The sequence below is a fragment of the Mobula hypostoma genome, chromosome 22 (genome assembly GCF_963921235.1).
Source record: "Mobula hypostoma chromosome 22, sMobHyp1.1, whole genome shotgun sequence".
Lineage (NCBI taxonomy): Eukaryota > Metazoa > Chordata > Chondrichthyes > Myliobatiformes > Myliobatidae > Mobula > Mobula hypostoma.
This window is the reverse complement of record NC_086118.1, coordinates 60,865,429-60,880,986: the sequence shown is the minus strand read 5'-3', so window position 1 is coordinate 60,880,986 and position 15,558 is coordinate 60,865,429. Positions and strand designations below refer to the sequence as shown.

Here is a 15,558-nt window from a genome sequence, read left to right as displayed (position 1 = left end):
CTAGCTAGCCCCCTTCTCCCCTTCTCCCCTTCCCCACCCACCATCTTTTAACTCTGGCGTCCTCCCCCTTCCTTTCCAGTACTGACGAAGGGTCTTGGTGCAAAACGTGGACTGTTTATTCATTTCCATGAATCAGAAACACTCCTGTATTGGTCAAAGCAATGACCAACACTAACCCGGTTGTCAGACACAGCCTGACACATTGTGGTTGTCAGGCACAGCCTGACATGGTTCTGGATACCAGACACAGCCTAACACAGTCCCTGTTAGCAGACACAGCCTGACACTCTCCAGGTTACCAGATGCAGCTTGACACTAACCTAGTAACCAGTCACAGCCTGACACTGACCTAATTACCAGACACAACCTGACATGGTTCTGGTTACCAGACACAGACCCAGTTACCGATCTCAGCCTGACACGGTCTTGGTTACCAGGCACAGCCTGACACCAACCTGGTTACCAGATAAAGCATGACACTTAACTGGCTACCAGACACAGCATGACACTGACCTCGTTACCGGACACAGCCTGACAATGTTATGATAGTTCTGGGAGATTTCAACATGCAGGTCAATTGGGAAATTCAAGTTGGAAACAGATCTCAAGAGAGTGAGTTTGTTGAATGTCTACACGATGGCTTTTTAGAGCAGTTTGCTGTTGAGCCTACTAGGGGTCAGCTACACTGGATTATGTAATGAACCAGAGGTGAAAGAACCCTCAAGAAGCAGTGCTCGTGATAAGATTGTGTTCAACTTGAAACGATAGGGAAAATGTAAAGTCTGAGGTAGCAGTATTTCAGTGGGGTAAAGGAGATTTACAGTGGTATGAGAAGGAGTTGGCCAGAGTAAATTGGAAGGAGCTGCTGGCAGGGATGTCAGCAGAGCAGCAATGGCGTGAGTTTCTGGGAAAAATGAGGAAGGTGCAAGATAGATGTATTCCAAAAACAAAGATATACTCAAATGGCAAAATAGTTCAACTGTGGCAGACCAGGGAAGTCAAAGCTAATGTAAAAACAAAAGAGAGGGCATACGACAAAGCAAAAATTAAGGGGAAGATAGAGGATTGGGAAGTTTTTAAAAACCTACAGAGGGCAACTAAAAGAATCATTAGAAGGGAAAAGATGAAATATGAAAGCAAGCTAGCAAACAATATCAAAGTGGGTAGTAAAAGCTTTTTCAAGTAGGTAAAAAGTAAAAGAGAGATGAGAGTGAATATAGGACCACTAGAAAATGAGGTAGGAGAAATAATAACAGAGAACAAGGAGAAGGCAGATGAACTAAATGAGTATTATGCATCAGTCTTCACTCGATGGGCCAAATGGCCTAAATCTGCACCTATGTCTTATAGTTTAATCTCCTGACACAGTCCTGGTTACCAGACACGGCCTGACCAGGTCTCTGTTACCAGATACAACCTGACACTGTCCCGGTTACCAGACGCAGCCTGGCACGGTCCTGGTTACCAGACACAGCCTGACACAGTGCCGGTTACCAGACGCAGCCTGACACTGTTCCTGTTATCAGACACAGTCTGACACTGTGCCAGTTACCAGACGCAGCCTGACACTGTCCCGGTTACCAGACACAGCCGACACAGTCCCGGTTACCAGACGCAGCCTGACACTGTCCCGGTTACCAGACACAGTCTGACACTGTGCCAGTTACCAGACGCAGCCTGACACAGCCGACACAGTCCCGGTTACCAGACGCAGCCTGACACTGCACCGGTTACCAGACACAGTCTGACACTGTCCCAGTTACCAGACGCAGCCTGACACTGTCCGGGTTACCAGACACAGCCTGACACTGTCCTTGGTTACCAGACACAGCCTGACACAGTCCCGGTTACCAGATGCAGTCTGACACTGTCCCAGTTACCAGACACAGCCTGACGCTGTCCCGGTTACCAGATACAACCTGACACTGTCCTGGTTACCAGACACAGTCTGACACTGTCCCAGTTACCAGACACAGCGTGATGTTCTCCTGGTTACCAGATACCCTGACACTGACCTGGTTAACAGATGCAGACTGACTCTGACCTAGGTACTAGACACAGCCTGACAATGTTTGGTCACAAGACACTTCTTGACACAGACTAACACTGTACTGGTTACCAGACACAGCCTGATAGTCTCCTGGTCTCAAGAATCAGCCTGACAATGTCCCAGTTACCAGACGCATCCTGGCAATCTCCTGTTTACCAGAGATAGGCTGACATGGATCCATTTACCAGACGCAGCCTCCCACTGTTCTGGTTACCAGATGTAACCTGACAGTCCCTGTTACCAACACAGCCAGACAGAGTGCTGTCTGACATTCTCCAGGTTACTGACACTGCCTCACATGTATCAGTATCACAATGGAATAAGAGGAATTACAGAGGCGTGAGAGAGGAGCTTGACAAGGTGGATTGGAGGAAGATACCGGTGAGGATGATGACAGAGCAGAGGTGGCTGAAGTTTCTGGGAATAGTTCACAAGGTGCAGGATAGATGTGTTCCACAGAGGAAGAAGTTCTCAAATGGCGGGGGTTGGCAACTGTGGCTGACAGGGGAAATTAAGGACTGCATAAAAGCCAAGGAAAGGGCATATAAGGTAGCAAATGTGAGTGGGAAGTTGGATAATTGGGAAGGTTTTAAAATCCAACAAAAGGCAACTGAAAAAGCTATAAGAAGGGAAAAGATGAAATATGAGGGTAAACTAGCTAATAATATAAAGCCAGATACAATTTTTTTTCAGTTATATAAAGAGTAAAAGGTAGGTGAGAGTTGATATTGGACCACTGGAAAATGATGCTGGTGAGGTAGTAATTGGGGACAGACAAATGGCAGATGAACTTAATGGGTACTTTGCGTCAATCTTCACTGTGGAAGACACTAGCAGTGTGCTAGAGATCCATGATTGTCAGGGAGAAAGAGTGAGTGTCATTGTTATTACAAAGGAAAAAGTGTTAGGCAAACTCAAAGGTCTTAAAGTGGATAAGTCACCTGGACCAAATGGACTACATCCCAGAGTCCTGAGAGAGATTGCTGAAGAGATAATGGATGCATTGGTCATGATCCTTCAAGAATCACTTGATTCTGCCATGATCCTGCAGGACTGTAAGGTTGCAAATGTTTCCACTCTTTAAGAAGGGAGGAAGACAAAAGAATGGAAATTATAGGCCAGTAAACCTGACCTCAATGGTTGGGAAAGTGTTTGAGTCCATTACTATGGATGAGGTTTCAAGGTACTTGGAGACTAATGTTAAAATAAGTCAAAGTCAGCATGGTTTCTGTTAAGAAAAATCTCGCCTGACAAATCTGTTAGAGTTCTTTGAGGAAGTAACAAGCAGGGTGGACAAAGGAGAGGCAGTGGGTGTCATTTACTTGTATTTTCAGAAGGCATTAGATAATGTGCCATACGTGAGGCTGTTTAACAAGATAAAATCCTTTGGTGTTACAGGAGAGATACTGGCATGGCTAGAGGAATGGCTGACAGGCAGGAGGCAGCAAGAGGGAATAAAAGAGGCCTTTTACAGTTGGCTGCCAGTGACTAGTGGTGTTCGTCAGGGGTCAGTGTTGGGACCACTACTTTTCACATTGTTTGTCAATGATTTGGATAATGGAATTGATGGCTTTGTGGCAAAGTTTGTGGATGATATGAAGATAGGTGGAGGGGTAGGTAGTGCTGAGGAAGCAATGTGATTGCAGAAGGACTTAGACAAATTTCTTTCAAGAATCGATAGATTCTGGCATTGTATTGGATGACTGGAAAATTGCAAATGTTACTCCGCTATTTAAGAAGAATGGGAGGCAGCAGAAAGAAAGCTATAGACCTATTAGCCTGACATCAGTGGTTGGGAAGTTGTTGGAATCTATTGTTAAGGATGAGATTACGGAGTACCTGGAGGCACATGACAAGACAGGCCAGAGCCAGAATGGTTTCCTGAAAGGAAAATCCTGCCTGACAAACCTACTGCAATTTTTTGAGGAAATTACAAGCAAGGTACACAAAGGAGATGCAGTGGATGTGGTGTATTGCATTTTCAGAAGGCCTTTGACAAGGTGCCGCACATGAGACTGCTAAGTAAGATAAGAGCCCGTGGAATTACAGGGAAGTTACTAACATGGGTGGAGCATTGGTTGATCGGCAGAAAACAGAGAGTGAGAATAAAGGGATCCTATTCTGGCTGGCTGCCGGTTACCAGTGGAGTTCCACAGGGGTCAGTGTTGGAACCGCTGCTTTTTACAATGTATGTCAATGATTTGGACTATGGGATTAATGGATTTGTGGATAAATTTGCCGATGATACAAAGATAGGCGGAGGAGCGGGTAGTGTTGAGGAAACAGAGAGCTTGCAGAGAGACTTAGATAGTTTAGGAGAATGGTCAAAGAAATGGCAAATGAAATACAATATTGGAAAGTGTATGGTCATGCACTTTGGTAGAAGAAATAAATGGGCAGACTATTATTTAGATGGAGGGAGAATTCAAAATACAGAGATGCAAAGGGACTTGGGAGTCTTGTGCAGGATACCCTAAAGTTTAACCTCCAGGTTGAGTCGGTGGTGAAGAAGGCGAATGCAATGTTGGCATTCATTTCTAGAGGTATAGAATATAAGAGCAGGGGTGTGATGTTGAAGCTCTATAAGGCACTCGTGAGACCACACTTGGAGTATTGTGTGCAGTTTTGGGCTCCTTATTTTAGAAAGGATATACTGACATTGGAGAGGGTTCAGAGAAAGTTCACAAGAATGATTCCAGGAATGAAAGGGTTACTGTATGAGGAATGTCTGGCAGCTCTTGGAGTATTCCCTGGAGTTCAGGAGAATGAGGGGTGATCTCATAGAAACATTTTGAACATTAAAAGGCCTGAAAAGATTAGATATGGCAAAGTTATTTCCCATAGTAGGGAAGTCAAGGACAACAGAGCATAAATTGAGGTTTGAAGGACATTCATTTAGAACTGAGATGTGAAGAAATTACTTTAGTCAGAGGGTGGTAAATCTGTGGAATTTGTTGCCATGAGTGGCTGTGGAGACAAGTCATTGGGTGTATTTAAGGCAGAGATAGATAGGTTCTTGATTAGCCAGGGCATCAAAGGGTATGGGGGAAGGCAGGGGAGTTGGGATGACTGCAAGAATTGGATCAGTCATGATTGAATGGTGGAGTAGACTCAATGGGCCAAATGGCCTACTTCTGCTCTTATATCTTATGGTTTTAAATTGAAAGAATGGGCAAAGAAGTGGCAGATGGATTACAGTGTTGGGAAATGTATGATAATGCATTTTTGTAAAAGGAACAACAGTGCAGACTATTATCAAAATGGGGAGAAAATTCAAACATCAGAGGTGCAGAGGGACTTAGGAGTCCTTGTGCATGACTCCCAGAAGGTTAATTCACAGTTTGAGTCTGTGGTAAAGAAGACAAATGCAATGTTGGCACTTATTTCAAGGGGAATAGAATATAAAAGCAAGGAGATAATGCTGAGGCTTTACAAGACACTAGACAGGCCACACTTGGAGTATTGTCAACGGTTTTGGGCCCCTTATCTCAGAAAGGATGTATTGTCACTGGAGAGAGTCCAGAGGAGGTACGTGAGGATGATTCTGGGAATGAAGGGGTTAACATATGAGGAGTGTTTTGGCAGCTTTGGGCCTGTACCCACTGGAATTTAGAAGAATACGGGAGGATCTCATTGAAACCTACTGAATGTTGAAAAGACTAGATCAGGGGTCACCAACCTTTCTCGCACTGCGGACCAGTTTCATATTGACAATGTTCTTGCAGACCGGCCGACCGGCGGTCGTGGTGGGGGGGTAGGGTTGCCAACGGACAAGAGTAGCAGTCAAAACGTTGTGTTTACCCCGTGAGAGACTACAATGACCATGAAGCCTTGCGCGGGCACCAGTGCGCAAATGCTGATTTTTTTCTGCTTATTGTTTTTGGCAATTCTGTTCGGGGGGGGGGGTGTTAATCACGACCACAATATAGGTGACAAGTGGCTAATACACTCAATTTCGTTTCTCAAAAGGTTTATCCAACGAATTTAATATTAAACACACAGCGCATATTTTTCTCGCATGAATATAGCGATAAGTCAATTATCAGGGGAGGACAGGGGAGTTTGAAGTAAGTGGTGAATGAACTTCCAGTAGAAGTGGTAGAGGCAGGTTTGATATTATCATTTAATGAAAAATTGGACAGGAAAGAAATGGAGGGCTATGGGCTGAGTGCGGGTCGGTGGGACTAGGTGAGAGTAGCGTTCGGCACGTACTAGAAGGGCAGAGATGGCCTGTTTCCATGCTGTAATTGTTGTATGGTTATATAAGTCAATAGCATCATAACGTTTTAAGTAACGTTTGGATATTAAACACACAGCACATATTTTCCCAGTATGAACATATAAAATCATTGCAACACACCAATATCGCTGAATCAGTGGGAGCCCTGGGCTTGTTTCCCTGCAACAAGACGGTACATCGAGGGGTGATGGGAGACAGCGATACTCGAAGGGGGTTCCTTATGTCCAGTCTATTCCGCAATTTAGTTTTCGTTGCATTCATTGCAGAGATATGTTGGAAATGGAAGCAACGTTTTCAGTGCTTCCGTGTCTATCTCAGGATACTTAGCCTTGACTTTGATCCGGAATGCCGGCAGAGATGTTATGTCAAGCGTACTTTTTAGCCGTTCATCATTTGCAAGCTCGAGGAGTTGATCTCCTTCCCGCGCTGACATGGATGACGTGTGGGTCATGACCTCGCGTGTGTTCAAGCTCAACAGTGGCCGTGACAGGGAATCAGGAAAGGTGCAGCTGACTCATATTGCCAAATCATATCGTTTCCTCGCGGCCCGGTAGCACACGCTTTGCGGCCCGGTGGTTGGGGACCGCTGGACTAGATAGGGTGGATGTGGAGAGGATATTCCCTCTGGTGGGGTATCCAGAACTAGTGGACACAGCCTCAAAATTAAGGGACAACCTTTAGAGCAGAGGTAAGGAGCAATCTTTTTAGCCAGAGAGCAGTGAATCTGTGAAATGCCCTGCCACGGAGTGTGGAGGAGGCCAAGACCGTGTGTATAATTAGGGCGGAAGTTGATAGTTTCCTGATTGGTCAGGGCATCAAAGGATGTGGTAAGAAAGCAGGTGTATGGGGTTGAGTGGGATCCGGGAAAGCCATGATGGAATGGTGGAGAGACTTGATGGGCTGAATGGCCTAATTCTGCTCCTGTGTCTTGGGGACTTATGGACACTGTCCTGGTTAGCAGACACAGCATGACATTGTGTGTTTACCAGACAGAGTCTGACATTGTCCCAGTTCCCAGTCATAATCTGAAACTCTCTTCTTACCAGAAGCAGCCTGACAGTGTCCTGGTTAACAGACACTGCCTCACATCACGCTGGTTACTAGACACAGCCTGACAAAGTCCTGATTACCGGACACAGCCTTTGTTCTAATCATCTTTTTTCCTGTATCTGTGACGTTTAATTTTCTGCCAGTCTTCTGTGTCTGTGATGCTGTTGCAAGTGTTTCATTGTACCTGTTTACTCTCACCCTGGCATCGACTCACCCCTCCTGTCTCACCCACAGAGCCCAGACGGCAACTGCTCGGTAAAACCACTCAAACAGAAGCAGGTGGTGAGTGTCCAAGAGAAACCACCTCGCCCTGCGGGATTCCTCTTCCCCTCCTCGTCCACTCTTTTTAACCCCTCCCTCCCCTTCTGTCTCCTTCCCCCTCAGCCCCCTCGACCCTCCCCTCCTCATCCCCCCCACCGCTGACTGCCCAAGCTACCCCTTCCGTCCTCCCTCCCCAACCCCTCCCCTTCCCCTTCCGTCTCCACCCTCCCCTCCACCCCAATCCGTCTCTCCTTCCCTTTCGCATCTCACTCGTCATTCCCCGACTCTCCCAATCCCTTTCTGCATCCCCCATCACCCCCCCACTTCCCGAACTATCTCCCTCACTCTCTCTAACACTCCCTTGCCTCATTATCTCCCTCACTCTCTCCTTCCCTCTCTCCCTCTGTCCCTTACCTACTCTCCGTCACTCTCTTCCTCTCCCTTACTCACTCTCTCGCCTTCTCACTCTTTCTTTCTCTCTATCTCTCTCGCTCTCTCACTCTCAGTTTCGCTCCACTCCTCTCCCTCACAATCTCCCACACACTCTGTATCCTACACTCTCTCTCCCTTATTCTCTCTCCCTCTCTTTTCCTTCCTTATGCTTTCACCCTCTCCCCCTCTCTTTAACCCTCTCTCTCTACCCTCCCCTCTCTTTCACTCTTTACCTATGTCCCTCCCCTCCCCCTCTCTGCCCTCTCTCTCTCCCTCACTGTTCCTCTCTCTCTTCTCTCACAGTCTCTCTCCGTCACTGTCTCCCTATCTCACCTTCTCTCTCTCTCACTCTTTTCCTCTCAGTCTTTCATACTCCCGCTCACTCTCTTTCCCTCTTACCCTCTCTCTCTGCCCCCGTCACTCTCTCATTCTCTCCCTCTCTCTGCCTGCAGGTCGATGGCGTCATTTACCTATTGCAGGAGATCTATGGCATCGAGAACAAGTCCAACAGCCAGGAGCTGAAGGTTGGCTGTTGCACACTCTCCTTTCTGTTGACTTTCTGCTTGGTGAGGGGTTGTCTTTGACAGACACCAGACCCCTCACCCTTGGCCCACCACAGCCTCTCTCACCCTCTGCCTTCTGTGTGCAGGTACCCGACGACGAACTCAGTGACAACAGTGCCGAGTGTGTGGTGTGTCTCTCTGACGTCCGCGACACCCTCATCCTGCCCTGCCGACACCTGTGTCTCTGTAACGCCTGCGCCGACACCCTGCGCTACCAGGCCAACAACTGTCCCATCTGCCGGTTGCGTAAGGACTCCTTCACCCTCACCCCCAAACCCCTCACCTACCTCCCAAACCCTCACCTTCACCCTCATCCTTCCCTTCACTCTCAAACCCCTCGCCTACCTCCCAAACCCTCACCTTCACCCTCATCCTTCACCCTCACCCTCAAACCCCTCGCCTACCTCCCAAACCCTCACCTTCACCCTCATCCTTCCCCTCACTCTCAAACCCCTCGCCTACCTCCCAAACCCTCACCTTCACCCTCATCCTTCCCCTCACTCTCAAACCCCTCGCCTACCTCCCAAACCCTCACCTTCACCCTCATCCTTCCCCTCACTCTCAAACCCCTTGCCTGCAACTCAAACTCTCATCCTCAAACCCCTCACCTGCCTCCCAAACCCTCACCCTCAAACCTCACCCATCACCCACTCACTTCACCCTCAGACTCTCACTTACCTCCAAAACCCTCACCATCAAACCTCTTGGCTACTCCCAAACCCTCTGTAACATCTGTGTCGCGCTGGTCTTGTCTTGTGTGACTGGTCGCAGCACCCTTTATGAGAAAATCAAATTGCATAGTACTACACTAGGTGCTAGCAGGCCATCGGAAGCTCTAGGTATCGGAAAGAGGTAGTGAATAGGAAACACACACTTCTGGAGGTAAGTTTTGTTTATAAAAATAGGAATATATACAAAATATTTACATGAGTAAGAACAATTCAAAATTCCAACATTCTGTTTAAGTTCCAAATCTCAGATATCAACAAAAAACAAATTCCTTTTTAGTTAGAATCAGTGAGATTCATTAGAGTAATCTTTATTACTCTAATTTCTGCAATTAGATCTGGTATTATTCCCTATTTAAAGGTTTACAGATTAACCTTTCCTTATTTATTTATTTATTTATTTATTTATTTTTAAAAAATTTTAATTTATTAATTTACGGGATGTGGATGTCGGCAGCTAAGCCGGCATTTAATGCCCATCCCTAGTTGCCCTTGAGACGGTGGTGATGATCTGCCTTCTTAAACCTCTGCAGTCCCTGAGGTGTAGGTGCACCCACAGTGCTGTTAGCGAGGGGATTCCATGATTTTGACTCAGCAACAATGAAGAAAAGGTGATATGTTTCCAAGTCAGGATGGTGAGTGACTTGGAGGGGGATTTCCAAGTAGTGATGTCTCTCCAGGGGTTTCACTCTGAGGTTTTCAAGTAAGTAGGGTGGAGATGCTCATTACTAATTCCACTTGTAACAGTTTATATCTTTACTTTCTAATCGTTTGCTGTGTTTCTCTCGCTTGTCTGCGCGTATGTCAGCCACACCTCGTTCTCACATAGCTCTTTTTCCAAGTTCCCTTTTTAAAAAAAATCAGTGAACGTCGTTTTCATCCCTCCACAGGTGGAGCTTTCTAACATTACATCTTTGGGTTTAATAACCTGGGTTACACCTCAAGAGCTGAAGGTTTTGTATTTGAATGCGCACAGTCTATGGAATAAAGTAGATACTGTAATCTTACAGAACAATTTCAGATTGGCAGCTATGATGTTGTAGGTATCACTAAGTCATGGCTGAAAGATTATTATACAGTGCCTATAAAAAGCATCCACTACTCCCCCTTGGAAATTTTCATGTTTTATTGTTTTACAACATTGAATCACAGTGGATTTAATTTGGCTTTTTTGACACTGATCAACAGAAAAACACTCTTCATGTCAAAGTGAAAACAGGTCTCTACAAAGTAAGAGGTAATCTAATTACAAATATAAAACACAAAATAATTGATTGTATAAATATTCACCCACTTTAATTAGTCGCACCATATCATCACTGGTGCAGCCAATAGGTTTTAGAAGTCACATAATTAGTGAAGGTGTCCTAGCTATATATAAACCTGTGAGCAGTCAAGGTGTTTCAATTGATTGTAGTAAAAATACACCAGTTTCTGGAAGGTCCAACTGCTGGTGAGTCAGTAAAAACTACACCATGAAGACAAAAAAAACCCCAAGCAAGTCCTCAAAAAGGTTATTGAAAAGCACAAGTCAGGAGACAAGAAAATTTCCAAGTCACAATATTCCTTGGAGTACAGATAAGGCAATCATCGAGAAATGGAAAGAATATGGCACTGCTGTATATCTGCCCAGAGCAGGCCATCCTCAAAAACTGAGTGATCATGCAAGAAGGGGACTAGAGAGGGAGGCCACCAAGAGTCCTGAAGGAGTTACAAGCTTCAGTGGCTGAGATGGGAGAGAGAGCACGTACAACAACTGTTGCCCAGGTGCTTCACCAGTCACAGCTTTATGGGAAAGTGGCAAACAGAAAGCCACTGTTGAAAAAAATTCACATAAAATCTTGGCTAGGGTTTGCCAGAAGGCAGGTGGGAGACTCTGAAGTCAGCCTGAAGAATGTTCTATGGTCTGATTAAATCAAAATTGAGCTTTTTGGCCACCAGAGTAAACGCTAAAACACCGCATAGAATCAAAAACACACCATCCCTGCCATGTAGCATGGTGGTGGCTGCATCAGGCTGTGGAGATGCTTCACTGCAGCAGGCCCTGAAAGGCTTGTGAAGGTAGAGGGTAAAATGAATGCAGCAAAATACAGGGAAATCCTGGAGGAAAATCTGATGCAGTCTGCAAGAGAACTGCGACTTGGGAGATTTGTTTTCCAGCAAGACAATGACCCCAAGCATAAAGCCACAGCTACACAGGAATGGCTTAAAAACGATCAAGTTAATGTCCTAGAGTGGCCAAGTCAGAGTCCAGACCTCAATCCAATTGAGAATTTCTGGCTGGACTTGAAAGGGCTGTTCACGCATGATCCCCATGCAATCTGACAGAGTTTGAGCAGTTTTGTAAAGAAGAATGGGGGAAAATTGCAGTGTCCAGATGTGCAAAGCTGATACCTATCCACACAAGGCTGTAATTGCTGCCAAAGGTACATCTACTAAATACTGACATGAAGGGGTTGAGTAACTATGCTATCAATTATTTTGTGTTTTATGTTTGTAATTAACTTAGTTCACCTTGTAGAAAGCTGTTTTCACTTTGACACAAAACGGTCTTTTTCTGTTAATCAATGTAAAAAAAAAAGCAAAATTAAATCCACTGTGATTCAATGTTGTAAAACAATAAAACAAGAAAACTTCCAAGGGGGTTAAATACTTTTTATTGGCACTATAGCTGGGAGCTTAATGTCCAAGGAAACACATTGCATCGAAAGGACAGGCAGGAAGGCAGAGGGGGTGGCATTGCCTCTGAGGCAAAAAAATCAAATCAGATCATTAGAAAGGGGTGACATGGGGTTGGAAGGTGTTGAATCATTGTGGATAGAGCTAAGAAACTGCAAGGGTGAAGAGACTCTGATGGGAGTTGTATACAGACCTCCAAACAGTAGTTAGGATGTGGCCTACACATTACAACAGGGGATAGAAAAGCATGCTAAAAGGGCAATGTTACAATATTCATGGGGAATTTCAATATGTAGGTAGATTGGGAATATCAGGTTAGTGCTGAATTCCCAGAGGGGGAATTTCTAGAGTGCCAGCAAAATAGCTTTTTAGAGCAGTTCATGGTTGAGCCCACTAGAGGATTGGCTATTCCGGATTGGCTGTTGTGCAGTGAACTAGAATTGATTAGAGAGAACCCTTAAGGAAAAGTGATCATAATATGATCAAATTCACCCTGAAATTTGAGAAGGAGAATCTAAAGTCAGATGTATCAATATTACAGTGGAGTAACGGGAATTGCAGAGGCATGAGACAGGGGTTGGCCAGAAATGATTGGAAAAGAACGCTGGCAGGGATGATGGCAGAGCACCAATGGCTGGAATTTCTGGAAGCAATTCAGAAGGCACAGGATATATACATCCTAAAGAGGAAGAATTATTCTAAAGAAAAGATGACAGAACAAGGGAAGTCAAAGCCAACATAAATACCAAAGAGGGAACATATAACAGAACAAAAATTAGTGGGAAATTAAAGGATTGGGAAGTTTTTAAAAATCAGCAGAAGGCAACTAAAAAGTAAGTAAGAAGGAAAAGATAGAATATGGAAGTAAGCTAGCCAATAATATTAAAGAAGATACCAAAAGTTTCTTCAGTTACATAAAAGTACAAAAGAGAGGTGAGAGTGGATATCGAACTGCTGAAAAATGATGCTGGAGAGGTTGTAGTGGGGGACAGCGAAGTGGCGGATGATCTGAATGAGTATTTTACATCAGTTTTCACTCTGGAAGACTCTAGCAATGTCAGGGGGCATGAAGTGTGCAAAGTCACCATAATTAGAGAGAAGGTTCTAGGGAAACTGAAAGGTCTGAAAGTAGATAAGTCATTTGGGCCAGATGGTGTACACCTCAGAGTTCTGAAGGATCATGGTAATTATCATTGGTAATTATCTTTAAAGAATAACTTGATTCTGGAATGGTTCCGAAAGACAGGAAAATTGCAAATGTCACTCCACTCTTCAAGAAGGGAGAAAGGCAGAAGAAAGGAAACTATAGGCCAGTTAGTCTGACCACAGTGGTTGGGAAGGTGTTGGAGCCGATTATTAAGGATGTGGTCTCAGGGTACGTAGTCAGCATGGTTTCCTCAAGGAAAAATCTTGCCTAACAAATCTGATGGAATTCTTTGAAGAAATAACAAGCACAATAGGCAAAGGAGAATTGGCTAACGTTGTGCTCTTGGATTTTCAGAAGACCCTTAACAAGGTGCCACACATGAGGCTGCTTAACAAGCTATGAGCCCATGGTATTACCGGAAAGATTCTAGCATGGATAAAGCAGCGGCTGATTGGCAAGAGGCAAGGAATGGGAATAAAGGGAGCATTTTCTGGCTGGCTGCCGGTGACTAGTGGTGTTCCACAGGGGTCCTTGTTGGGACTGATTCTTTTTACATTATATGTCAATGATTTGGAAGATGGAATTGGTGGCTTTGTTGCAAAGTTTACAGACGGTATGAAGATAGGTGGTGGTGCAGGTAGTTTTGAAGAAGTGGAGAGGCTACAGAAGGACTTAGACAGATTAGGAGAATGGCAAAGATATGGCAGATGGCATACAGAGTTGGGAAATGTATAGTCATGCACTTTGGCAGAAGAAATGAAAGGGTTGACAATTTTCTAAATGGAGATAAAATACAAAAAAACTGTGATGCAAAGGGACTTGGGCTGGATTCCCTACAGGTTAATTTGCCTGTTGAGTCTTTGGTGAGGAAGGCAAATGCAATGTTAGCATTCATTTCAAGAGAACTAGAATATAAAAGCAAGGATGTAATGTTGAGTCTTTATAAGGCACTGGTGTGGCCTCACTTGGAGTATTGTGAGCAGTTTTGGGCCCCTTATCTTAGAAAGGATGTGCTGAAACTGGAGAGAGTTCAAGGGAAATTCATGAAAATGGTTCAGGATTGAATTTTCACATCACATGCCGGTGATAATAAACCTGATTCTGAATGGCTTGTCATATGAAGAACATTCGATGGTTCTGGGCCTTTATACTCTAGAATTCAGAAGAATGAGGGGTGACCTTATTGAAACCCATTGAATGGTGAAAGGCCTTGATAGAGTGGAAGTGGAGAGGATGTTTCTTATGGTGGGGGAGTCTAAGACCAGAGGACACAGCCTCAGAACAAAGAGGCGTCCTTTCAGAACAGAGATGAAGGATTTCTTTCACCAGGGAGTGGTGAATCTATGGAATTCTTTCCCACAGGCAGCTGTGGAGGACAAGTCTTGATGTATATTTGAGGCAGAAGTTGATAGATCCTTGATTGGTCAGAGCATGAAGGGACATGGAGAGAAGGCATCAGGTTGGGGCTGAGAAGAAAATTGGATCAGGCATGATGAAATTGTGAAGCAGCCTTGATGGGCCAAATGGCCTAATTCTGCACCTATATCTAAAAAAATCTTTCCCCTCACCTTCCAACCCCTCACCTACCTTCAAAACCTTCACCCTCACCCTCAAACCACCACCCATCTCTCAAACCCCTTGCCTACCTTCCAAACCCTCACCTTCACTGTCAAACCTCTCACCACCTACCAATCTGTACCCCTCTCCCATCCACTCTTCACCCTCCCCTCATCCCTTATAACCCCCACCCTCCTCCCTCCCCAACCCATTCACATCACAACCCCCTTCCCCCACACCTCTCCTCACCCACATGTCTCTATCTCTCACCCTCATTCTCTGTCTCTCCGTTTCTCTTTCTCTCCCTTTCTCCTCTCTCTCCCTCCATCCACTCTGTCTCTCCCCATCATTCTCTCTCTCCCCTTCCCTCTCTCAGCCTTCCGCGCTCTCCTACAGATCAGAGCAATGAGAAAGAAGCAGGATCCCCTGTCGCCCGACACTACCGAACCGGTTATCTCCCCCCAGCTACCGGATCACGACGACCAGCTGGTGAGTGAGCTGGAGGTTCTCCGTTGTTGCATGTACTCAACACCCTGCCGTCTATGGACACAACCCCTCCAACAGTCAACCTGCTCCGTACCTCCTCTCACCACCACCCTCTCCTCTCACCACCATCCTCCTAACCTATGGAGAATGGGACTGTCAATGGTGTAGCCCCACAGATCTCCCAGCATTGGCAGCATAGTTCCATGTACCATCTGGTACAGAGCAGCAGATCACCCGGTGTGTTCCACCAGTGTTTTAGGCACGGGCCTGCAGACCTCCTCCTGTGGACCTCCAGGGTCCCTGGCACAGGCCCACAGACCTGCCCGAGTGGTCCACCAGTATTCCTGGCACAGGCCCTCAGATCT

General features: G+C 45.5%; 1 protein-coding gene across 4 annotated transcripts in view; it reads left to right on the top strand.

Moving 5' to 3' along the window:
- rnf157 (ring finger protein 157) overlaps positions 1-15,558 on the top strand; it is an 80,721-nt gene that overhangs the window by 26,025 nt on the left and 39,138 nt on the right. For 3 of the 4 annotated variants that reach the window (XM_063030897.1, XM_063030896.1, XM_063030895.1), the window contains exons 8-11: positions 7,575-7,622; positions 8,486-8,557; positions 8,683-8,842; positions 15,084-15,196. In XM_063030897.1, the coding sequence (XP_062886967.1) occupies positions 7,575-7,622; positions 8,486-8,557; positions 8,683-8,842; positions 15,084-15,196 (393 nt within the window). The remainder of the gene's footprint in view (positions 1-7,574; positions 7,623-8,485; positions 8,558-8,682; positions 8,843-15,083; positions 15,197-15,558) is intronic. The other variant, XM_063030898.1, reaches the window with a different exon arrangement.